Source organism: Amblyomma mixtum, chromosome 2 (assembly GCF_055824585.1).
Source record: "Amblyomma mixtum isolate Tamu chromosome 2, ASM5582458v1, whole genome shotgun sequence".
NCBI lineage: Eukaryota > Metazoa > Arthropoda > Arachnida > Ixodida > Ixodidae > Amblyomma > Amblyomma mixtum.
The window spans coordinates 57,107,763-57,133,751 of NC_143013.1; the positions used below are offsets into that span (position 1 = coordinate 57,107,763).

General features: G+C 46.1%; 1 protein-coding gene across 7 annotated transcripts in view; it reads right to left on the minus strand.

Moving 5' to 3' along the window:
* Positions 1 to 25,989, minus strand: part of LOC149359415 (multidrug resistance protein mrp-7-like) — an 86,482-nt gene that overhangs the window by 40,717 nt on the left and 19,776 nt on the right. For 5 of the 7 annotated variants that reach the window (XR_016288778.1, XM_089571628.1, XM_089571625.1 and 2 more), the window contains exons 4-10: positions 22,265 to 22,405; positions 19,559 to 19,699; positions 17,696 to 17,763; positions 16,578 to 16,697; positions 14,489 to 14,617; positions 13,001 to 13,163; positions 11,683 to 11,940 (exon numbers count right to left, since the gene is read on the minus strand). Coding sequence is in view for 6 of the 7 variants with exons in the window: in XM_089571628.1 (XP_089427754.1) it covers positions 11,683 to 11,940; positions 13,001 to 13,163; positions 14,489 to 14,617; positions 16,578 to 16,697; positions 17,696 to 17,763; positions 19,559 to 19,699; positions 22,265 to 22,405 (1,020 nt within the window). In the remaining variant the exon portion in view is untranslated. The remainder of the gene's footprint in view (positions 1 to 11,682; positions 11,941 to 13,000; positions 13,164 to 14,488; positions 14,618 to 16,577; positions 16,698 to 17,695; positions 17,764 to 19,558; positions 19,700 to 22,264; positions 22,406 to 25,989) is intronic. The other 2 variants (XM_089571627.1, XM_089571630.1) reach the window with 2 other exon arrangements.

A 25,989-nucleotide genomic window follows, 5' to 3' on the forward strand; every position in this document is an offset into this window, starting at 1 on the left:
TGGGATGCAGTGCCGAACACCATGATATGCAGTCGCCACTTTGTGGGTAACGAGCAAAACAATGCCAGTCATCCCTCATATGTACCTACAATCTTCCACGCGGTCTACAGCCGGTCTCATCCTCCTTGTGTTCGTCTTCTTTTGGAGCCTACCTCTCTCAAAAAATGTATATCTAGGGAGCAGCCGCATATGCAGGCGTCGAATGAGAATTTATGCATTCTACAACACAACTTGTTTAGTACATCTCTACATAGGCAGTTGGACCAAGCAAGCAGCAAAAAGTGTACCATGACAATCACCAAACAGTAGGGAATGCGCAACAGAGCAAGCAGCAAAAGTCGAGAAACGAATAGCATAATTCAGAGATCATATCAAGGGAATGCACAGCACAGCAAAGAGCACAAAAAATGCATGGTATAATTCATATGTCTGTCAACATCTCACTTCAGATAATCACTATTAAGGCAAATCGGCATATCAGCAGGCATGGTTGGTGGTTCACGACTAGAGACCCGGCCACTGAGACAATTGACAATTCGACCGGTGCAACGTGGTGAGGTGGCCAGGTGCGTGCGAATGACCACAAATGGGGGGGTTGATTAGGTGCGAATTCGCTGCGCAGTACGAGCAGCCCAGCGTCGAGAGTGAAATGTGCACATTGTCGACCTCAAACCAGCACGTATGTGGCAGCGCGGCATCACTGATAACAGCGAACGTGTTCGAGCGATGTCGTTTTAAGGATGAAAAGCTACATCAAGAAAACGACATCAAGCGCGCAGCGCACGCGCTCGCGCTGCAGCGTTATTCGGCTGCGAGCTCATATATGCATTGCATCATGTTAGCATTTGCTGAAGGAACAGATGGCGGCTACTACAAGGCAGGCATGACTACATGTTTAGCGAGATACAGTGAATAAAGACTGCAGGAGGCCCACCGTTTCGTGGCATGCTGAAAGACCGCTGCTGGCGCGGCGTGTACCGTCGTGCGCTCGAGCAGTCCCGTATACCTGTCTGTTTAGCGCTGCTGCGAATTCATATATTGCAAGTATTTCATCGCGTTGGTGCGCTTAAATCTCGAAGCGTGCAGACCTTATCTGAAGTTCAACTTCGTACGCGACTCTCTTCACTTGCGAATGACACCGCGCTGAATCTTAGCCGCTTATTTCTTGAACAAGGTACACGTACTTGTCGTCGCATAGTTTCTTCCCTTTACACAGCGCGCCAGCCATGAAAAAATCTTCGGCGCCCGATATTCGCTGTAGGCCATGGCACAGCACAAGCGAAAGTCGCTGGTTCATACTGCCAACGTGCTTTCCGAAGCAGACGCCAGAGCCCGGTACTACCCAGCCGAGGGCAGAGGGCGCTCTTTAGCACCATTTTCGCAGCGCCCCCTGGGCAATGCAAGAGGTCTATTGGTGTGACAACGACCCTAACGCTATCCCTGCATGCTTGAAGTCGCACTGAACGTAGTGACGCCTAATGCGTGTGAGCAGCATGTTCTATCAGTACTAACATGCATGTTCTCATGTTCGTACTAATTTTCGTACTAGTCGTGCACGTTCTAATCGTACGAGTCCTAGTAAGAGGAAACGAGAGATCTTTTTCATAACAACTAACTACGTAGCGTGGAAAGTGCCATGAACACTTTAATTCAGCAAAGTACAACTAGTATTACGAGGTATCATAAGATATCCTGGAACTCTTTGGAGGTACGCACAAAAATACAGATTCAGAGTAAAATTAAAGCAGGAAAATTGCATAGCCCAAGCAGCTCACTTAACAGCCCTTCACAGAGAGTACGAAAGCATTTAAGGCAAGTGACAATAAATCATCGACGTGTGTGCGAAAATAGCTGTAATAGAGAGGAGAATCACTTTCATACGTAAGGTTGGTTTGGTTTGGTTTATGGGGGTTTAACGTCCCAAAGCGACTCAGGCTACGAGAGACATCGTAGTGAAGGGCTCCGGAAATTTCAACCACCTGGGGCTCTTCAACGTGCATTGACATCGCACAGTACAAGGGTCTCCAGAATTTCGCCTTCATCGAAATTTGACCACCGCAGCCGGGATCGAACCCGCGTTTCGGGTCAGCAGCCGAGCGCCATAACCACTGAGCCACCGCGGCGGACTTTATACGTAAAGAAATCCGTTGCAGGGGTGAAAATAAGCTTAGAAGTAGGTAGGATGCAAATCTAAACTACGTCATACTAATTTTCCAGGTAGCTCTATCCGAACGTAAAACAGCGACTATATGAACCAGGCAAATACAAAAAGCGCGGAAAGCAAGCATCACACTTGGCAATGATTTGTGGCGAATTAAATATATAATATTTCTTTTTATTTACCAATTCGGAATTTATATTTCAGCCTGTAGCAGACATCGCTTACTGTAGCTGTGTCAGCCTTGACGTCATAGTCAAAAGGAACCAGTTGTAATTTTCAAAAGAATTAATCACAAAATAGTCGTCTCAAAATACGTCCCCGGAAATATAACACCGACAGTATTGCCCAAAAGCGGTCGGGGCTGAAAGCCTTCGGTAGCTTCGCACAAATCCTACAGTGCTAGCACGTTTCCAGGTATGGACGGAGGCAGGAAGATTTCGAAAGGGGAAACCTGCCCACGCACATATCTAGTAACATTACGAGAGTTGATTGATTCACATAGAGTTTCTTCACAGTTGCGGTGTCTGTACTAATTCACGCATACTTTTGTCACCACGCCTACAAAAAGCGCCTCTCTTAGTAAAGCACTGAGAAGAGCAGCATGTGGCGACAAATGCAAACAGGTGCGAACGTTTATCTATTTCTTGGTTATTTTCGTTCTCTCGCAGGCCTGCATTCATGCCGAAGCCTGCCTACTTCGTGGCACATGCTTGTGAAAGATGATAAACGACATTCGTGCGGCACAGGACAAATAAAGTTGCGTTGCTGGTGCAACGTCTGCCGTGCAGCTTTATCTTTCTTATGACACATGCCATGCATCTTGTGTCTTCTCTTATTTAATGCCAAATGTTATTTGTGCGTCAGCCACAATCGCCTAACTTCCGCTGTCTGTCCCCCTTGTGTTGAAACACCTGCGAAATGTGCCAACCCGCCCAGTTCGCTATCTTGTTAGACAAAGGTTGTCAGCTTTTCAGAGAATGAAAAAGCACCTAGAAAGTCATATATTCATCTGAAAACACCTGCTACAAAGCCAGAAATGTCACACGGTCGCATGCAGCATGGACTGATAAAATTTTTAGCCAAAAGCCATCTGTGGTACGGAGATACTCGTAGAAGCCATTAGCAGAACACAGAAGTTACTGGTTGTTTTGAAGTCGGCGTTCAGAGTACCGAGACCACTAGAAAACATAGAAGCGATGTAGTTTTGCTAGGTAACAGATAGCAGATAGCGCATAGATAGAGGAGCACAAAGCACAGTGGACAGTAATAATACTGATTCGTTACTAGGCCCGTAAAGGTGCAGTAACTGTCTTATTCTCGGTGTAAACCTCAACCGCGACGCAAGGAAGATATGAAGGAGAAAATTAAAGAAGGAAGAGAGAAACAGAGGCAGTACTGAAGAGCGTCGAGTTATTTTAAACCAGCTAGGGCTATTTTACGTGCCCTGACATCACATAACACACAAGTATCTTATGCATTTCGCCTCCATCGAAATGGGGTCTACGTAGATGGAATATGATCCAGCATTTAGAGCGCAGCTCTTAATTAAACGGCTGTTTGTAGGTTCATCCATGTCGCTGTAAAAGAGCCAGACCAAAATAAAAAAAGAAATACAAATAAATATCGGCGCCGCGAGCAGATTAGTTACGCTGGTTAGTGCACGAGAGCACTAGGCTGCCAATAAAACTTGGGTTGGGCCTGGTTGGTACGAGATGTTGTGAAGGTGTAGGTTGCGCAATCAAAGGACGAACCACGAAGAAAGACACAGAGACACACACAAGCGCACTAACAACTGTTTACTTCTTCCTGGGAACGCTTACTTATACACCTGGCCACGCATGCTCAAATGCAATCTTTAACAACAATAGTCATGCCAAGGGCTGTTACCGCAGACGCGAACGCAAAAAATTGATTTCGGCTACGTACAGAGCCACTGACGTGCCACTGATACAGTCTACAGCTTTTTCCTTTATGTGGAAAGCTTCCAAAGCCATGCGCGCTTGTTCATTTTTGCTTTTTCCTAGTATCACGGTCTCGTCAAATCGTGGTGCGCAATTGCGGCAAGAACTAAGATGGGACACAAGGTGTGCCCCTTTGTCTGTGTTGTTCCTAACTTTATTCGCATGCTCCCTAAGTCGCTCGTTTATGCACCGCCCTGTCTGCCCGATGTAGGTCTTACCACATGAAAGAGGGAAGGAGTATACCACCCCGGTGGCGCAAGGGATGTAGGTACAAATCAGAGCATTCCAAAATTGTGAAAAGAGGCATTGCTTCCCTCTGCATGGAATCGGCTCTAAAGAAGTTGTGTGTGCTTCAATTGCAGGCAAGTTTTGACAATCAGGTCCGCCGGCTTTCGGCAGCAGGTTTCTCTATGTCACTCTTGACGGCGGTTGCTGAGGCTCTGATACGAAAGATCAAGACCGCCAAGTATGAGAGGGACGAGTGAGCGCGAAGCGTTCAGGCCTGTGGTGGTGCCATATCTGCATAAGTTGTCTCATCACCTCAAGAGAGTTGCAGGCAGGCATGGTGTCCCTCTGGCGTTTTCTGCGCCGAATAAACTGGCGAAGCTGTGCGCCCGCACGTGCGGTGATAGAAGGAGTGGATTCCTAATCAGGCACGGGACTTCCTACATCCCTTGCGCCACCGGGGTGGTATACTCCTTCCCTCTTTCATGTGGTAAGACCTACATCGGGCAGACAGGGCGGTGCATAAACGAGCGACTTAGGGAGCATGCGAATAAAGTTAGGAAAAACACAGACAAAGGAGAACACCTTGTGTCTCATCTTAGTTCTTGCCGCAATTGCGCACCACGACTTGACAAGACCGTGATACTAAGAAAAAGCAAAAATGAACAAGCGCGCCTGGCTTTGGAAGCTTTCCACATAAAGGAAAAAGCTGTGAAAAGAGGCATTGCTTCCCTCTGCATGGAATCGGCTCTAAAGAAGTCGTGTGTGCATCAATTGCAGGCAAGTTTTGACAATCAGGTCCGCCGGCTTTCGGCAGCAGGTTTCTCTATGTCACTCTTGACGGCGGTTGCTGAGGCTCTGATACGAAAGATCAAGACCGGTACGCCAAGTATGAGAGGGACGAGTGAGCGCGAAGCGTTCAGGCCTGTGGTGGTGCCATATCTGCATAAGGTGTCTCATCACCTCAAGAGAGTTGCAGGCAGGCATGGTGTCCCTCTGGCGTTTTCTGCGCCGAATAAACTGGCGAAGCTGTGCGCCCGCACGTGCGGTGATAGAAGGAGTGGATTCCTAATCAGGCACGGGACTTCCTACATCCCTTGCGCCACCGGGGTGGTATACTCCTTCCCTCTTTCATGTGGTAAGACCTACATCGGGCAGACAGGGCGGTGCATAAACGAGCGACTTAGGGAGCATGCGAATAAAGTTAGGAAAAACACAGACAAAGGAGAACACCTTGTGTCCCATCTTAGTTCTTGCCGCAATTGCGCACCACGACTTGACGAGACCGTGATACTAAGAAAAAGCAAAAATGAACAAGCGCGCCTGGCTTTGGAAGCTTTCCACATAAAGGAAAAAGCTGTAGACTGTATCAGTGGCACGTCAGTGGCTCTGTACGTAGTCGAAATCAATTTTTTGCGTTCGCGTCTGCGTTAACAGCCCTTGGCATGACTATTGTTGTTAAAGATTGCATTTGAGCATGCGTGGCCAGGTGTATAAGTAAGCGTTCCCAGGAAGAAGTAAACAGTTGTTAGTTCGCTTGTGTGTGTCTCTGTGTCTTTCTTCGTGGTTCGTACCGTGGTTGCGCAACCTACTCCTTCACAACACTAGGCTGCCGCCGCATTTTAAGGCGAAAGCCTTTAATGCCTCATCGTTGTCGACAGAAGGTTGTCAGCCGATGCTTGTCAGCCATAAAAAAATCGTTGTGCACGATGGGATTCTAACCATCATCCTTCCGTTCCGCAGCCGAGCGAGCTAATTACTACGTTACTTCCTGCCAACGCATATGCAGTTCTCCTTGTCTAGGACGCTGGAGAGTGTTTGCAGAAAGGCGCCGAATCAGACGGATGCCTCCCAAATGCCCTCCAATGTCTCCAGCATTTAAGATCCACAAACAATTGTGCACTTAATTCACATCTTAACCGCACATCAGTGACACAAGCAGCAACACCGCGCTAAAGGCTTTCGCCTCACCGCAATTTAGGACAACAAAGTGCCCCCCTGAATTTTCTTTTCTTTATTGCCTGTTGAGCTTAATACAGAAACACCCCAACCTGTCGATTGGTATCACATCAAAATTTATGTACTTTCAGTTTAACGAGAACGTCCATAACTTCAATAACTTCATCACAAAAAACTTGGTTCCTGAGGATGTCACGCAGCTTACATACACTCTATCGAAGAGTCTGATCGATAGTGATAGAGGAAGAGGCGAGACGGGGTGATAACTACATTCATTTGGATGTGCCGAAGAAGGCGAGCCTCCGGCACCGTGAGCGATGGATGAGGGGGAGGGTAAAGGCGTTTGTCTAGGCGGAGCTCGAGGTAGACCTCTTTTATGGTGCGGCGAAGGGTGAGTCTCCCACCGTCCTTCGAAGGCTTGGACCAGGGGATCAACGGTGCCCAAAAAAGTGTGTCTCGGGCGAGCTGATGCGCCAGCTCATTGCCGTCAATCCCTGAATGCCCAGGGACCCAGCGGAGGAAAACGATGGAAGGCTGCAATGCGGAGACCGCTCGTTGGACCTCCTGTTGGAGAGAAGGGGTTAGAGTGCGTTTCTGTATGTGGTGTATAGCGGCTTGTGAGTCTGAATATACTGTGTACTCTTGAAGAGAGGGAAGGAGAGCAAATGTCTGAAGGGCATGTGCAATGGCGAGCACCTCGAGCGACAGTGCATCAGGAGGGTGTAGATACGGCCCGCTGGTGTGGGTTTCAGGAGCAGGGAGGTGGGGATGGTACAGGGCGTAGCCGCAGGAACCTCGAGGAGCCACGAAGGAGGCATCCGTATAGGCTACACCCTGGGTATAGGGGAATGGTGCTGCGCGGCCGCATGACGACGGCCGGCGTGCAGGACGGGGGACATGTTGGTCGGGAGGGGGAGGATACGAAGATTGGGAGCCGGGGTCGGAATAGGAGAGGTAAAAGGGGCGCAGGGAATGGGCGAGATACCCGCTTGAGTCAGTAACCACTGACCCAGACGGGTAAGGGAAAGGCGGGCAAGCTGCGAGTCACGATGGAGAGAGAGAAGAGAATGGAGAGGATGAAAGAGGCCTGTGGCAAAAATCTTAGCGGTAGAGGTAGTGATAGGAAGGTTGAGAGCTGCCTTGTAGAGGCCCACAAGGGCAGTCTGGAGAGTGTTAAGTTGACCCTTCCTGCCCCAACTGCCCCTGTATCTATGCGGACCTGGCCCATTGCCTCTTTTATTGCCCGGCTGCTCAGCAGTCGGGTTCCTACCCCCCACCTTCTTTATCCATCACCACCTGGCTCGACTGGCTTGGCGCTGAAGGGGAGGAAGAACAGCGACTTATGGTCGCCCAGGCGGTCGACATGCTCGGCCTGTAAGTTTGGCCGAATAAAGGTCTTCTACTACTACTATCGAAGAAGCCGATCACGCCTCGTGTTAAACCTCAATACACTCTCGCGCTGTGCATTGCACATCGTAGTCTTCTATAATAGTGCTATGAAACTAATATACATATTCTCGTGCATTGCGCATCATCGTCGTCATCGAGTAATGCTACTATCCACTACTAATACTACTACACTACTAATAATAGAACTGCTCCGCCGCGGTGGCTCAGTGGTTATGGTGCTCGGCTGCTGACCCGAAAGACGCGGGTTCGATCCCGGCCGCGGCGGCTGAATTTCTTTGGAAGAGAAGTTCTAGAGGCCCGTGTACTGTGCGACGTCAGTGCACGCTAAAGAACCCCAGGTGGTCGAAATTTCCGGAGCCCTCCACTACGGCGTCTCTCATAGCCTTAGTTGCTTTGGGACGTTAAACCCCATAAACTAAACCAAACTAATAATAGAACTAATACTACTAGTGCGAATATCGTCGCTAGACGTTCCGATGACCCAGCAAAACAAAACGATTAGCCTACAGAACCTTCGACACCAACAGAGCTGCGCTCAAATTTTGCATTAGGGAGAATCGTAATCGTCCTTCGAAATTTTTCGGACTGAAGTGACAAAAGGACTTGAAAATTTTTGAATAGTCAATTTACAAATAAACTATGCAGCGCTAGAACAAAAATTCAAAAGCACACAGCAACAGGTTTGCACAGAAAAAGCAATGAGACTGACGAAGTTTGGAATTGCAGTGGCGTTAAATATAACGAGATCACGTTAAGAAAACATCACAGGGACATCAGAAGTTTCCTTAACATGATAATCATCAATATTTTAGGAAGAGCAACTAAAGTCGTTCCAGATGCTTCTTAATGTACCTAAATCTGGGTATTTTAGCTTGCTAAAGGAATGGTGAAATGACACTGAGACAAAATTGATTGGGCTAGTTGGTGTTGATTCATACTGATGGTTCAACGGCGCACACCCACACAGACCAAGAATATGCCAAGAATTTTTCTGTTCGAGAAATGAATATGCTACATAGTGGATAGCGGTTCTGCGGATACACACGTGCTTTTAAAGCTGTTTTACCTTTTCCAGCACTAGGAGATTGTTGACATTGCGCATGTGCGCTGTTTTTTCGTGTGTGTTTATTATGACGTGCTTCTTCCTAATAAAAAATCAGTTGTCAGTTCAGCGCTGTGTGTGTGTGTATCTTGTCTCCTTTTTGGTCTGTGTGTGTTTGCGCTGTTGAACCATCATTACAAAATCGATGCGAGAGAGAAGATCAAGTCTGACAAACTTCTAAGGACAGTGTTTACGCTGCATAGGTTAAAAATCCAGGCAACAAAGGCCCAGTTACAGCGGTGCAGTGAAAAAGTTTTTTTTTTTTTTTTGAGGAAAGAGCACAGTTGTTTAAAGCAAGGTCGCCGACTAGAGCATAACGTTTTCTCTTGCTCTCATTCAGGTGCACTGAAGCCGCGACATTACAGAAGCGGACACTGTATAGTCGCGGTGAAAGTTCTGAGAGCGGTCAGATGCGCAAATGTGAATTAGGCCAGTTGTATGGTCGCATAGCGTCCGCGTGTGATAGAGGGACGAAAAGTGAAAATCTAAATGTTGAAGTGGATGGATCACAACAAAAACGGCACAATTTTTAGCCAGTTTTGTTTGCCAAAACAACGACGAAGACTTGTGGGAGAACGAAGGAAAGAGTAGGGAACATGGACAAGTTTAATACCACCTATGTTTGAAAGGTTACACGACCCAGTTATGCAAAGCTGACTAATTATCACACGGGCGACACTTTGACTTTTTTATTCGACGGTTAGCGATGAAATCATTTTTTTTACTCGTTGCAATGTAAAATGTCATGACTCTTGAGCACTGCGGCATATCAATCTCCGTATACCAGCCGAACATGAACGTAACTCATTCGAGACTGAACAATACTGAACAATGTCCGCCCCGTTAAGAAGAAATAGTTTTCGGCAGTAGACAGTGACCGCGTTCAGTAGTTTTATTCAACTACAAAACAAGCATAAACGACCGGCCAGTAGCAGAACGCATGAGAGGGCATGGCAGATAAAACGCATGAGAGAGCATGGCGCGTTGCCATGATTTAGAGAAAATTCAATGCCCAGAAACAGAGTCCGACAGATCGACATCACTCTTTCCATTACTCGTAGTTTTGATGCCACTGGGCATCGGCTGCGAAACATTCGCGAAACTTCATCCTCCGCCAGTTCAAATATTTGAACGCGATAGCGTGATAGTTCCCGTTCTCCAAGAAAATCCGGTGTCGGCGTTGTCGGCGTTGTGAGCGAAAAATCACGGGCACGACTCTGGAAGGTGGTCCCCAGAGAGCAACCTACGAGGCAGGTGAGCCACCTAGGTCATGTGACTTTGCAGCGTCATCACAACCTGCCCACCGGATAGTGAGAAAACTGCCCACCATGGCGGGTGGCAGTTAAATTAATTTTTAGTCACACGGGAAGATCAACCTGGGTCATGCAAGGCCCATCGCTGGGAGCCCCTGCCATCGCAGGGCAGTGGCGCGTTGCTTAACCACTCCGACACTATGCCAGGAGGGGTATGAGGACTCCCAGGGATTTATGAATGTAAAGTACAGAATGACCTACTGCATATTCGGTAATTAATCCATTACGCTATCGCGTTGTACCCTTAAAGTGGAGCTTAAGTGTCACCTCCAATTTTCTCGGTCTATTAAGGCGAAAGCCTTTAATGTCTCATCGTTGTAAGCAGCAGTTGTCGACAGAAATGTCACGCTTTTCAGTTGGTCGAAACGGTCGGGACGTCACAGTGCGCCAATTTCAAGCGGGGCCAATTGTACTTTGGCCAGTAACCATGCAACCAATTGAAGGGATCATATAGTGATCCTCCATGTAAGTGGGACTGAGCTTAGTGAATTGCTGAATTACCCAATTAGCCTAATTAACTTTTCTAGTCAGGCCATATAAATAAATAAAACAGAGTAGGAAATTGGTCGAGCTCGGGAATCGAACCCCAGTCTTCGGTGTGCGAGACGGGCATGCTATCCACTCAGCCATGCCAGCTCGATGGTTTGGAATGAACAAAGGCACGTCTAGTGAATACGGTGTCTTCGCTCACTACCATCCTCCTCCCTTCCCTTCCGGCGAGGTTTAGGTGTCCACCGAGATATGAGAAACAGATACATTTCCTTTCCTCATAAACCAATTTACCGACGAGCAATGGGCGATGGCGTTCTATGGACTCTCTGGCAGCGTTGCAAGACGCTGTCGCGTTCCAGTCTTAGAGGCGAAGCTTAGCATCTTAACCACACATCAGTGACCGCACTTTAGGTCAAAAAAGTACACCCCCCCCCCCCCCTGAATTTTGACGGGTGTCAACCGAGATATGTGAAACAGTTACTGCGTACTTTCCTTTCCTCAAATACAATTTTCATTTTCTTCATAACAGGCCATCTTTGTCTTTCTTCTTTCACTCCCACTTCCTCCCTTCCTCTACGGTGCGGTTCAGGTGTCCACCGAGGTGACAAAGAATTACTGCGCCATTTCCTTTACTCAAAAAGCGTTGCGTTCAAACGGCAAGGCATCGCGCCGAACGGGTGGTGGCGTTCCGTGGACTCCCTGGCAGCGCTACAACACGCTGTCGCGTTCCACTCCTAAAGGCGAAGCTTAAGCGCCATTAATTAGCATTTAATTAGTATTCAGGCATTAATCAGTAAATAACCATTAATTAGTGATTTGTCATCACTTAGTAATTGGTACTCAATTACATGTGACGCCACCAGTGCCACAGAAGCAGTGAAAGTGGTGCGAAAACGCTTTCGCCTCTACGCACTTTAGACAGTCAAAGTGCTCCCTGAATTTTTTCACCTGTTTTCTCTTTTTGGCACCATAAATGACACTCAACATAACATTCTGAGCATCATTTGATGGAGTGTAGTTCATTATTTGAAAAAAGAACCAGTGAAAAGGTCTTCTCACGCAGCTCTTGTCGAGTACCGGATCTATGAAGGAGCAGGCAATGCCGAGTACGAGCAGCCAGACAAGGCAGGCGAGCATAGGTGCGTAGCCAATCTCGCGGGCCAGACCACCCATACTGACGGGCAGGCACAGCAGTCCTACGCAGGCATTGGGGAGAAGGCTCGTCATCAGACCCACGGCCCACGCGTCAACAGCCAGGAGCGAAGACACGTATCCCGCCGGGTTGGCGGAAACGGCGGCAGCAGACAGGCAGGTCACCTGGACACGTCAGCAGTGGAGGTCAAAAGCGCTCGCACATCATCGGCAATTGTCACCATCGGCCTGACTACGTCCACTGCAGGACGGAGGCCTCTTCCAGTGAATCTCATCCCCCTACTTGACTCTACGGCGTCCCCTGGTAGGTTTACCTTCTCTTCGAATCCATTCCGTTACCATAACGGACCATCCGCTCTCCAGATGTTTCAAGACGTGTTCGCACTACAGGCTTAGTAGCACGCTGGAAACGACATGACTGAAATAATGCCTGATTTTTGTTTGACCTTAAGGGTCGACATTCAGAGTAAGTGGGGGAAGAGTTTCATTTATGCCTACAAGACAGGTACAATTATTGCAGAAGGCAAGAAAGCGCGCTGTCAGCGCTGAAACAACCGTACATTTTTCTCCGCGTTCAAGTTCAAAAGTGTGACGAGGCCCAGTATGCGCCAGGAAGACTACTCGATAAATGCCGAGAAGTGAGGTTAGATGTATGTTTTGAGAAGTAATCGTTGATTAGCTGCTCGTACGGTGTCGCCTTTCATAGTGGATACCCTTGAGCAGATGTAAGAGGCCGTCTTTCTGCCTTGAACCTCAATACCGGCATAGATGAGAAATCTGCCGGCATTCTTTCTTTAGTGCTCAGTTTATTTCTTAAAAACTCCTTTCATCCTAAAAATTTCTTAAAAACGTCAAAAGGCATCGCAACAGAAGCTAACCATGGTGAGTACGAGGTGTACGCCACTTCTGCTCCCTACAGTGCACATTGTGCGGATCGATGAAGATCGTAAGGGGATAATAGTATGGAGCTCGCAGACACTAGCAGAAATTCGGACGGCAACTTGAGTGCAGGTCCACTCTGCACTCGTGCACTTTGAGCGGGTGGTTGCACCGCGACAAGATCCATTGTGCTGTCTGCACTTCCACATCTTCAATTGTTGCGGCACGCCCCGCATGCTTCTGAGCAACACTTCTATGAGCTCGTAGTAATGACAGTAGAGGTGTACTGAGAAGGCTATAATCTCGGGACCGCTGACTCTGCTGACCGGATCCGAGAGCGAGTTACCTTCTTGAAGACTGCCGCCTGGAGAAGCTTTTGAGCCCTCAGCAGACAGCGGACAGTGAAGTTGGCAAAGACGCTGGACACGAGGCATTCAGCGATGCATGAGGCCGTGAGTAAGAGGACGCTGTGGCTGAAGGAGAGGCCCCCACTGCCTGCGAGAAGGCCACTGCACATGGGATCAGAAAGGAAACGGAAATAAAACCGACACGCCGTTCAAAACAGCGGAACGTTGGAATGTGGGTAAAATCAGTGTTTGAACACAACAAGGACAGTAAATGTGACCGGAAGATAAAAAATCTCGAAGACGGAAAGATGTTAGTCTTTTTTGTTCACGGGAAATTAGCAGAGGGCATGAGCAAGGTAACTTAACGGGTGTGGTTTTGAAAGGCAAACTTTTTTTTTTTCGTAGCAGCAAGGCTGCTCTCGGGTCACTTTCAAACTTTTGTTTGTACCAAAGCACTTTGCTTTCACATTTTCTACAAAACACATCGGAGCAAGCTGCACTTTGAAATTAGCGGGTAGGATCACAGTGCTCTCAGAAGTATGTGCTTGCCGAAATATCTCTACGATATCAGGTTAAGAACATCTTCGTTTTTAGTGACCGCGGACCCTGAAAAATTTGGCGGGTTTTTTTTTTCTTTGTCGACTTTACTACTTTACTGGGTACATGCTTCCTAAATAAACTTTTCTTTTGAGACCACAAGCACTTTTTTCTCGTGAGTAGGCTCTAAAAGACGATCATGTGAAGAAAATCTAGGCAGTTCGTTTTTAAGACCACAAACACTTTTTGCCAGTGAGTAGACTCTAAAAGGCAATCACATGACGAAAATCTAGGCTTCAGGTAGGTTGCAGTTCTCCGGAGACAGAACCCAAGGAGGAAGAGGAGGAGGTGGTAGAAGAGGAAAGGCAGGGAGGTTGACCGATCGGTTTGCTACCCTACACAGGGGGAAAGCAGTGAGGGGATAAAAAAAAAGAAAGAGAAAGGAGAGTAACAGAAAACTGAAGTCACTCTAAAACGTCACTGTTCGTTAAAGTCACAGCCTATCGTGCAGGCCAGAAGTTCTCAAGAAGCGGAGCAGTGCCTTGGAGGCCTTCTCCGCCGACGACCGCCGCGGCCAGGGGCCGAGAATCTTCATAGACAGAACTCAAACTCTTTAAAGGCATCTAAGGCTGAATATTACTGTATTTCTAATATCACCTTCTTGTGCGGCTTCTCACTGCTGACTGGAGAGGCGTCAAGTAGAAAACAGAGCGATGAAACCAAAGCCGCATGCCATCATTGCTCATATCACAAATTATTCATGTTTCATTAAAGATCTATAGAAATTAAAATTCAATTTGCAGCTTGCAAAACAGCAAATAATAACAGCTCACTTATATATTCAGTTGCGTGATACAATGTTCTGCATTTCGCACTTCATCATCAGTACCCAGAACTAAATTCCGTGTGCACGAAAGCACATTCCCCGCTAAAGAAAACTTTGCACTCACTGAAAAAGCGGAATCCGCATAAGGATGCAGGCATAGTAGAGCACTGTGACGGCGTTCGACCATACGTGCTCCTTCCAACCATGGCGTATGACGTGCCACACGAAAACGTAAGGGCTGCGCAATCCATGCCTGTAAAAGCAAATCAACAACTTGTATTTCGAAAAAAAAAATCCAGAACTGAGGAACCAGCTACACACGTCAGTGCGTTTGCGATGGGTAAGCGCACTTTCAAAGCGCTTTACACATTTCCGATCAATATACAGTAGGTCGGTCGCCTTGCTTACAATCATTTTCGGCCATAACAAGGGCTCCATGCATCGAACCACGAAGTGAACTGAAGTGCAAACAGTACTGCAAATTCGCTATCAAAGCCGGCATAAAATAACGATCTCTTCGCGCCTATTCGGTTCCGTCTTCATTGTCTACCACATCGATATACAGGGTGTTGAAAGTTAGACTTTACTGATTTTTATTTTAATGCAAAACGCCGTACGGTAATGCTGCTTCTGTTCCTTGGTAATGTGGCCAGGTGGACACAATTTAGGGTAATAACTGTCCGCAGAAATCCAGTAATTAGCTAAAATCATTAATTAACTTTTTATTGCCTGATGTAAGCATGCATATTTATATTGAGAACTTGGAGGTATTTGCTTTTCAGGGCTATTCTGTTTTGTACAATTTTAGTAACACCCCTGTACCTTGATATACGCATGTCTAAAATTTCGTCCCAGTTCGTCTAATTACGCAAGCGAGACCACGGCTCTCGGCGTGAAGCACCTCCCTCGTGTGACGCAGCTTTTGCGTATGGCACTCTGTCTTGAAAGAGCGACCGGCGACGCGGATGTCTTTTCGTGATTCATTGCTTTCGCTCGCCAAGAAGGAGAACGCTGCCGTGAACGAAAAGTCATCTGCGTCGCCGCCCGCTGCACGCTCTTCTAAGGCAGAACGCCATACGCAACAGTTGCGTCACACAAGGGAGGTGCTTCACGCCGAGAGCCGCGGTCTCGCATACATAATTAGACCAACTGGGACGAAATTTTAGACATGCGTATCTCAGGGCACAGACGTGTTACTAAAATTGTACAAAACAGAATAGCCCTGAAAAGCAAATGCCTCTTCAGGCAATAAAAAGTTAATGATTTTAGGCATTACTGAATTTATGCCCACAATTATTACCCCAATTATTACCACAATTTTATTGCCTCTACAGGCAATAAAATGTTAATTAATGATTTTAGGTAATTACTTAATTTATGCCCACAATTATTACCCCAATTTACCACCGCGGTGGCTCAGTGGTTATGGTGCTCGGCTGCTGACCCGAAAGACGCGGGTTCGATACCGGCCGCGGCGGTTGAATTTCTTTGGAGGAGAAATTTTAGAGGCCCGTGTACTGTGCGATGTCAGTGCACGTTAAAGAACCCCAGGTGGTCGAAATTTCCGGAGCCCTCCACTACGGCGTCTCTCATAGCCTGAGTCGCTTTGGGACGTTAAACCCCGTAAACCGAACCAAACCATTACCCCAATTTGTGTCCGCCTAGCCGCATTACCAAGGAGCAAAAGCGGCAATTGCGTACGGATTTTCGCATTTTTTTTAAATCAGTAAAGTCTAACTTTGAATACCCTGTATATTAGCATCGCATGCTTACATTAACGTGCTTCAAACAGAGTGTTCGCAATCAGTTCACAGCGCAAACAATAAGAATATTACGGGGTATAAGCGCTTATGCTATGAGCGTGCTTGCCCATGCGTGATGTTCCATCACCGTCAACACAAAAACGCGAGAAGGAAAACTCCCCTGCCAAACGAGAACACAAAAATATTAAATACTGGAGAAGAAACACATTTGCAGTACCTATTATAATTTCCAAGAAGCGGTCTTCGCGCCTCAACGAAACCAAATGCACTATTAGTCAGCCTACGTCAAGAAAATTAATCGTAGTTTGTTGTTCCAATTTTAACTCTCTTGTTCACATTTCGTTCAACGCTGAGAATACAAAGAGCCGGGAAATAGTCTCTGTTTGGGATTAAGCATATGTAGCTCTTACTCATTCGCTTTCACAAGAGTGTTCACGAAAAAATACTTGCGTCTTCTTTATGAACTCTCGAGATTCATTCTCGCTCTCAAGACAGCTTCGAAGTCGTGACGTCAGCCTCGGCACATCTTCCAAAATTAGTTTTGACTTCATAATCATGTTTTGAAGATGCCTGCGAGAAAATATCAAGACGCAAAAACAAAGGTAAGAAAGATCACCTACGCAAGGGCCAACAATGAAGTAAAATTATATATTTTGCGCTTTCATGCTATATTTCTCCCCGTTGCAACGCGATTGATGACGTGAAAACTAATGTCTGTCTAACGAGTGCAGGTCCATAAGTGCATCGCTGCTAAAAAAAGAAGAGGACAGTCAATGTCGCAGCAGTGGAACGCGATGTTTCACAACGTTTGCAGGAGCCGGAGGCTCCGAGGCATCATGCCTGTGCCACAGCACTCTTTTATTGCTGGATTTCTTATCACGTCTGTGATAGAGAACGCTATGCAGCCAGTTTATTACGACATATCGACGTCAACGTTTCGCAGCGTATGCTGTGGTAGTGACATTCCGCACTTCTCACTCCTCTCTCCATATACAGCGGCCTGTTGAAATATGCTTCCCTACTTCCGGCTTCCACATGTGGCACTCCACTAGTAAAGTTCCGAGTTTCCTCAACATCATCTATAATACAGAAAAGGCGCTAACAAGACCTCCTTTTTAACGTATTTGGGTCACTACTGCGAAATGGTGGTTGCAATATCGTCGAGTGGGAAGAGTCCAGACGGCGCCAGCCTTCATGTGTCCCGTCATAAAAAACTAGCGTGCATAGATCGCCTCATGTGCGTACTTCATCTCCCAGCTGTGCGTGGTGCACCCATCACCGCGACGGGAAACTCGCAAAGAAAGCCGCTACCTGCTGGCGCTGTAAAACTTCCCAACACCCGCGATTAGTACGGTGTAAGCTCGGTTCGAAGCAGATGCAAAATATTACAGCTGGCCTCATTGTACACGGTCCTTTGAATCTGTACCTTTAAGTAATGCGCGAACACTTAGGCTTCAGAAGTCCTACATTCGTTAAACGTTGCTTGTACACCTTTGGTCTAAAGTATTTTTTTTTTCGGGGAAATTTGTGTCCCGAAGTCATAGAAATGACCTGGAATATTTACTTACTTGGTGATAATCGTCATCGACGCCCTTGAAAACGGACAACAGTAATCTAAATCACGGGTTCTTTTTGGCTGCAATGAAAGAAAAAGGCGTTATATATAACGAAATTTTCCATTCAAATGCCTATATACACGTCTTAATAGCACTGATAACGTCTGTTTTCGTAGAGCAGCTGAACGCCTTTTGGTTCGTCCGGTAGGAAAAATGTCCGCAAGACAATAAAATCCTGCACAATGCACATGCACATACTTTGCATACACTTTCTTTTCGTTGTTGTTGTTGTTGATAAAGCCGCGCCGACGCATCATGTACGCTTTACTGGGACCACAGCAAGCTTCACACATTGTTTTGCTGCTGTTTCATTTTCCTGCGTGCCTTTCCTTTTTCTGCTTTTTATGACATCAAGCAAACGTGTCACATGTTGGAAGAGCGGTAGAGGGCAAATAACGGACAAGGTAAAGAGACTGACAGGCGCTGAACAGACAACTCGCTATTTTATTCACAAATGCACGCTTAAATAACGTACCTCAGCGCTGAGACGCCCACGCCATTGTTAACAAGGAATAAGTATAGCATACATATCTCCATTCGAGCACTGCGAAACTGGTACAAGCTTGTATCTTTGCCCAAACGATCTACCTCACATTTAGTCAATTCCACAGATGCCTTGCTTATACACGTGTGTGCTTCGTGGTAGATATAAAGTGCCTCTATGATTTCCCGCACAAAATGATCCTTGTGGTTACGCAACACAACTGTATCGTCCAGAAATGCGGGAAATCATAGGGGCATTCCTATGATTTATTGTTGTGGATTTATTTCTATAACAGGCAGAAATTGATAAGGTGGTCTACGATCGAAAAGGCTATATTCGTTCGGTAGGAAAGAACAGTCGCCTCGCGCCAAAGAGTCAAGGACAGCGCCCTAATGTGCAGCGGCTCTCATTCCACGCTCACAACGCACCTGCCAGCATACAACGACCGGCAGTAACAGATAGTCCAAGAACAGCTCCCACCATCGATTCTGTTTTGATAAGGTCGTACGTAGGCCTGTTATCTGTGCGATTCCTTACTGCTTGCGTGTGTGCAGATACACGTGCAATTGTCCGGTACGTTCACTTCTCAGCATGAACCAAATTTACTTTTACTTCGGCTTCAAACTTAAGAATGCCTCAAAAGAATCGTGTTCTGCAAATAAAGCCTACTTATTAAAACGATAAAATGTATGCTTTATAATAATACTTACACTGTAATCATTTATTGCAGCCTGCAATAAATCGACATCGCCTCGACATGTAGTACGGTGTCTTGCAATGTTGCGTAGTGGTAAATGCTGACACTTTCTCTGAACGTATTCGTAATGATAAATAGTGCAGGGGAAACTCGCGCTAACAATTAATATTAATCAGGTTGTTCAAACAAGCTTCATTTAAAAGTCGACGACGTAGCGATCACTGGTGCCGAAAACTCATTTAGCGACTTAGCCAAGTACGCCGTGTTTCCGATGAGCCACGTCTCTTCTGACATTTTGTATTTTCTCCCATTTGCCACAGAGTTTTGATGAATGTTTCTACGACTTAAAGACGAATGCGTGTGCTTTCTGAAGTCAGCGGTTTGAAGGCTAGCAAGGGGGTTCTGCTGTGGAGAGAGAGAAAGAGAGAAGTACGTCGCCTTGTCAGCTCCCAGATATGTATTGGCTCCCATAACGTAACCTGACCAAAGCGTGCGTGGCTTCCACCGACTGTATGAAACATCGCTTAAAGTGAAGTTACAAGCACATGCCGCTCTCATCGACATTACGCTCATTTAACCATATTATGATAACCAGCTCTTCACCAGTGATTGGCATGACAGCGTAGAACGGTACCTTCAATTTTGTGTCCTTCGCCGTTGGTCTGTCGGCAAACCCAACAGTCAAAAAATTTCCAAGGGCCAGAAATGCAGAACAACTCAGCATTACTATTCTATTCGTTAAGGCAAGGTTACATAACCTGTCGCACTGCTCCAGCTGGAAGAGGAAAGGAACAAACATTTAGCATGACAGAACAATGCCACTGAAGCGCGAGAGTAACGTAACTTTCACGCTTGAATGACCATTAAAGGGACACTGAGCACAAAAGTTGAAATTATGAGTACCTTATTACACTCCAACCACAAGGACGGTACTTTCATTCTAAACGAAGCGTTTGAAAGCTGTAAAGAACCAAGAAAATAGAAAACAGGTACAGGTGCCACCATCACCGACCGATTTCGACAGTAAAGTTAACAGCGCGTGACGGCACAGTTTTCTTGTAGCTCGGATCCTGGAGGCTAATCTACGCCGCCATTCCCATAAAAACGGTGATCACGGAGGCCTTGTAAGGGCATAAGTTGCAAATTTGAACCGACAGGCAAGAAAACTTTTAAATGCAATTTCGCCGCGACAAATGCATTCTGCTGCCGGAAGAGCATCAGCATACTCATAAAAAGTCATAGAAATATCTTTATTAAGAAGAAAAGTTAGATGGCATTATCCTGAGTGTCCCATTAAATAAAATAAATGAACGCGCGATGTTCATTATTCTCCTCCAGTTCCAAGTCATCCAAGTATTGTTCTACATAAGAACAATTACGACAAAAATGACAGTGTTAAAGCTCTGCCTTTATACAGCAGTGTGAACAGTAGCGCCATTTTTTTTCTCAAACATTAAAGCTATGGTCTGGCAAAGAACCACACTTGCACAAGAACGACAGCTAAACCTTTTTTAACCTTTTTAACTCTTTTTAACCGACTGGCCACTGTGACTACGGAAACTAGAAAAATATCATTGCGCCTATTAATGTTGTAAAGCAGATTCTGGAAAATTATATAAACATTGAAAATGAGATAAAATATAGTTAATAGAAGCAAATCATTTGCAGCGGCCAACGTCAGGACGTGCGACACAGAAACGAATCAGTAACTGAAGGAACTAAGGTTTAGTCGCTTTTCATTTCAATTTCGGCGTCACTAATAAGCCGAATGTATTTCGTGCGTTGTTCTTGAGACGGGATGCTTCAGAAAGGCACATTTTCTAAGACTGCCATTAAACAGAAACTTTCAAGGTTGGCAGCATCGCGGTTTCAACTTATGTTTGAGACGCCACTAGAGGCGAAAACTTCATTAGTCATGATTATATTATTAATATGACAATTATTGCTTACCTCCTGAAGTTCGCAATTTTTAATGATCCTTAGTTGTCTTTGGCACATTTTTCAACCCTAGCTGAAACACTCGCGTTATTCAGTGTTAAACGATTTATGTCAATCTCGTAACGTTCGGAATAAGCACGAAGCCACAGAAGTGAGCGTAAATCTGGTTTATTAAATGCGCGCCAAACGAATCGCACGACTCATGCACAACGGACGGGTTATGGCGAAGATATGCTTCAAATCCGCTTTCTATATAAGTTATACACTTCTAGTCGGTAATGCACAGGCCAGTGCAAGAAAAATATTATCAAGAAAACCATGGCAAAAAATCTATTTCAAGCATAGTATGGATATCCTATAAGATGCAATACACTTAATAGCGAGCACTGAAACATCCACGGCGAGACAGTGTCACCCGTATAATGTCCAAGCATGGAATACAGTGCCTTGGGAGAAAGCAAACTTAGAGCACATCTGCTGCCTGAAAGTATCTGTACGGAGCTTGATACTTGACAAAGTGAATCAACTGCGATGAAAACAGAATTATATCTGATTATTTCAGGTATTTTTTTAACTCTGATACAGATTCTTCCAATTGAGGTTTTAATGCGAAAGCATTAAAAGGGTCATGAAGCCGAAAACTGTCAGGCGTCTATGCCGGCGTCTATGCGTAGCTTCCACATGCCAACAGTGGCAGATGAACGGTGGTGTTCAGAGAAATTTCCCTCTCTCCACCTGTCACCTGCCGCGCTCACCTGCCACTGTTGGCAGGTGGAGAGAGGCAAATCTCGCTCTCCACTTGAGAGAGGAGAAAGGACAGGCCGGACTATGAATAACTACACAAAATAAAGAAGACTAAGAATTGCTCTCAAAAAAATAATTAAAGGCGATTGAGAACAGAAATCGAATAAGAATAGGCAATAAAGAAAAAAAAATCGAATAAGGATAGAATCAAAACTGGAATAGATTGGCCTGTAAAAAAGATATATTGTCGCATTTCCTCCTTATGAATTAAATTCATCGGCTCTAAACGTATTTCAGGCAGCAAGAAGTGATATTCTGAAACAAGCATGATCACCACTATGCGCAGGCCGGTCACAGTAGTAAAGAGAATAGATAAGCTGATGATCTGCACCTTCTTTGTCAAGAAGGCCTCGATTCCAAGCTCATCGGAGGCGGCGCCGTTGGATCTAAACAACCTTTCTCTTTCGACCCTAGTTCGTTTTTTTTTGTTTTTTTTTTTTCAACCATCATTTCACTCACTTGAGCCCAACCAGAGTATGTCATATTTTAAATAATTCTTGTTTTAGGTAGGCGCAGGTGAAAATTATTGTCCCGTAGTCGTCACAAAACTAAGCAGGAATTACAAGATTGCGCCATTTCAGCAATAAAGTATGCTTACCGCATAGTCCCATTCACATTCGGCCGCGTCGAATACGTCGCTGATCAGAGCGGTCAGGATCAAACCGTGAACTGCGCAGGCAATACCCGGCGCCCCTTGGCTACGGAGCCTCGTCACAATAAATACCACACACATGAACACCTGCGACAGAGAAGAAATACTTAGTTTCCGTAAGGCAGCTTATGCGCGGCTTTCGAACCTGAAAGCGATTCTTTCAGGATGGCGAAGACTGCACCTGCAATGGGTTAAGCCTTCAAGGCGCTTTGTACCCAACTGAGTTTATAGCAAATTCAGAGCTTTTTTTGGAGGTGTGCTACAGCTAGTATTGATTTCTTTCTTTCGCACGAGCCCTTTATATCCCGCGTAATAATTTATTTCTGAGCTTTTGGCGTCATGTACTCGTTCGAAATAAATAGTTGGATCCCCTGATATCTCGAGCACTTATTGCACAAATCTTGGTGTTTCGAAATTAAAATTTATATCAATTGTGTCCCTTTGTACGACATTTTGTACACTCCAGTAGAACAATTAAGGTTTGTGTCCCCCCTTTCAGACCAGACAAACTGTCTTCTTGGGGGCCTGCATAAACTTTTAAGATGGAGAAATAAAATTCCTGAACAGAAATTGTTAGCGACGCCGGAAAGATTTAAAGGATACAGACACTAAATTTTTGGTTGCGCGTTTTCTTTGTAATGATGCCTATTAGTATACATGGATCATTATATGTTATCCGCCTAGGACAAATAAATAATTGATAAGTGAAGTTCTTCTCTTATGCAACTTATGGATGGGGATGGGGCGTATTATGGATGGGGCATTCAAGTTCAGTGTAGGCCAGATTGGTAATGAAAAACTGCAATATAATCACTACCTACAGGTTTTAATTTTTAATGGTTTTTAACAGGCTTTTAATCCAGCACTCGAGAAGAGCCGGTATGAGAGCGAATAAAGAACCAGTGAATATCTCGCAGTTTTGTTGCGAAAGCAACACTACGCGAGTCGCCGATCAGAATCGTAAGAAGCACCTTGGCGCCCCTACCAGTCCGCTTCCGTCCTATACCCCAGACTCGCTCGTGTGGCTTTGGGTTCCTTCAACCACTCCCGGTCTCTCCACGAAACTGATTTCAAAGTACCGAGGCCCGTACCGTGTCGTCCGCCAGACCTCTCCAGTGAACTACATTATTGAACCGCTTTTGCCGCCCCAAGATGCGCGCCGTCGCGACCGTGAAACAGTGCATGTCGACCGCCTCAAGCCTTACTACAATCCGCCTACCGTGTGTGCTCCCTAAGTCAGCAGGATGCTTCCTTTTTCGCCGGGAGGTAATTGTAGTGTAGCAGCCGCGCTCGCTCACTGTGGGGAACTGCGTGGGTGAAAGACGACGACGATTCGGAGGAGTGAAGCTCACTCGCAGCCCGAGCGTTTGCCTGGACCTTTGCTGCACGTTGGAAGGCGACCCTGCTGAGCCACAACCCCCTCTTACATTTTATTTAGTTATTTGTTTGCTCCCTCGAGCAAGATGTACGTATTACCAACGAGACAAGGAAAAAGGAGATGCGAAACCTCCCGCTGTCGGAGAGATTGCGTCCTCGCGACATGAGAAGCAAGAGCAAGCTACATCAAACAGAGCACTGAAAAACATGTCAGTCTGCATAGGCGCTGCGCTTGCTAGCCAGACCAGCCAATTTTGCGCGTTTCTTTTATACTCAAACGATGTGCACATCATCTTCAGCTGATGCTATCGCCAGTCGGGTTCTGAGAGAAGCGTGCCCGTTTCGTTCACCAGGTCGGACACCCACGTGTGGATCGATGGCCTCGGTGGCTGACGAAGCTGACACGTTCGTTTCATCTCTGAAGCGACCGTTTCTGTTTTTACAAGGTTGCACAGTATGTGGCTAGCCTCGAGAGCGTTCGAAGCAACCAGCTGGAAGAGTTGTTTTTGACCTCATATGACCTCTTTTTCCAGTGCTGCATGTCGTCAGCTGCACTTCGTGCAGTGCACTGCAGCGCACTTCGAAAACAAGGCCGAGATACACAGAATAGAAAAACATATCGCAGATAGCACCGCACTGCACCCGTCCCCCTCCCCCCCTTCTTTCTTCGCGAGGCCTAATGGAAAAGTTTTCACTTAAAGAAGGCTACAAATTAAATGTGTGAAGATGTCAATGCCACCCGCATATTTTTACGCACACTTGGCAAAGTTGCGTGCACCGAAGGCAAGCGCTGCCATTACTACAATGAGCACCCTACTCCAGCGAACAATGAGCGCCCGACGAGAATGCTTGTGTCGCTCAAGAAAAAAAGAAAGTAAATCGTGAAGCGAAAGCTTCAAGCAGCGTTCAAACCAACCTGTTCCTGCTGATACAAGTATGCCCTAGGAGATTGCTGGAGGATAGCTGCTGCACGCACGTTTTCAGCTTGATTTGAAATTTGCCACACCAGCTGAAGGTAGCAGGAATCGCCACTGAGAAATGCGTCGGAACGTCGAAATCCGCGACTCTGGCGTTGAAATGCGAACATTTAGGCAAATGCTCGAGCCCGGTACATTATCAACACTGTTTTATTTATAAGCGTATTAAAACTCGCCTTCTCGATTGTTGCACGTACGTGGTATATTCACCCATTCGTTAGAGTGGCTGTGTTTTTATTCGTGCACCTAGTTTTAGAGCGTTTGCCACGAGCACGCCAGCGCTGTTGCAAATCGAACTTTCGTGGGCGCCGACGCTAGCAGCTGCTTGATCTGCAGTATAACCACACGTTACTTCCCGGCGGCACCTGCGTAGATGACTGATCTGCCATGGCTGCCTATATCCTCACATTTCGACGCCAGAATTCTAAGCCCGACACATTTCCCAGCGTCGATTCCCTCAAAAACGCGTGCGCATCAAATACTCTGCTAGCACAGGGCATTGTATTGAAAATATTGCAACCGAAAATTATCAGTATTAATGCTATCGCATTTAGGTTGTCGTCTAGCAAAAACCACCCGGTTTCTCCGCAACAAGATTCCCTGATTGGTCGAGAGAATCGTGACATCATCAGCACCGCTAGATTTGAAAATCTGAGGACCAGAATGTCTAAGTACTGTCCATTGGATTATCATATGGGATTATTCTAACCGAACCCACTCTTACACTTTAATCCATCGGCTATTTCACCTTAATCCATTCTCTAATCCCAACTTGTCCTCAATAAACCACCCAATGATCAGAAATAATCAGCCTTAATCTATCCACTACCTCCCACTAATGCACCTTATTTCTTTTTTATGGGAATGCTTACTCCAAAAATTTGGGGGACCCTTTGGAATACTAGGCAAGTTTCAAGGAATACCTGGTTGAGGAGACCACAAGTGTATTCTTTTTTTGTCTCAGCCGTTGTACCTGCTAATTTACCAACTTTTCCTCATGCCATTAAGAGCGCACTTCACTTATAGAAATAGTCTACAGCCGTTGCTGTATGTGATTTGCGCTAGTCAAATCGTGTGCGCATGAAATAGTTTGCTGCTCAGCACCATGCCGTCCTATGCTAGGCTGGCTTCCAAAGCTGGGCAAAGAAAGAACGGCTTTGTCGAATAGCAAGCTGCTGTCGCTTACCACACCGACAATAAAATCCGGTTATTTTCTGCCTGCTATACTTCAGCAGTGCACGTGGAGTCACGTTTTTCTGTTTTAGTTTTAAAACCTCCACATCCCGAATGTTTTCAGCACAAAGCAGTCGTGCACTT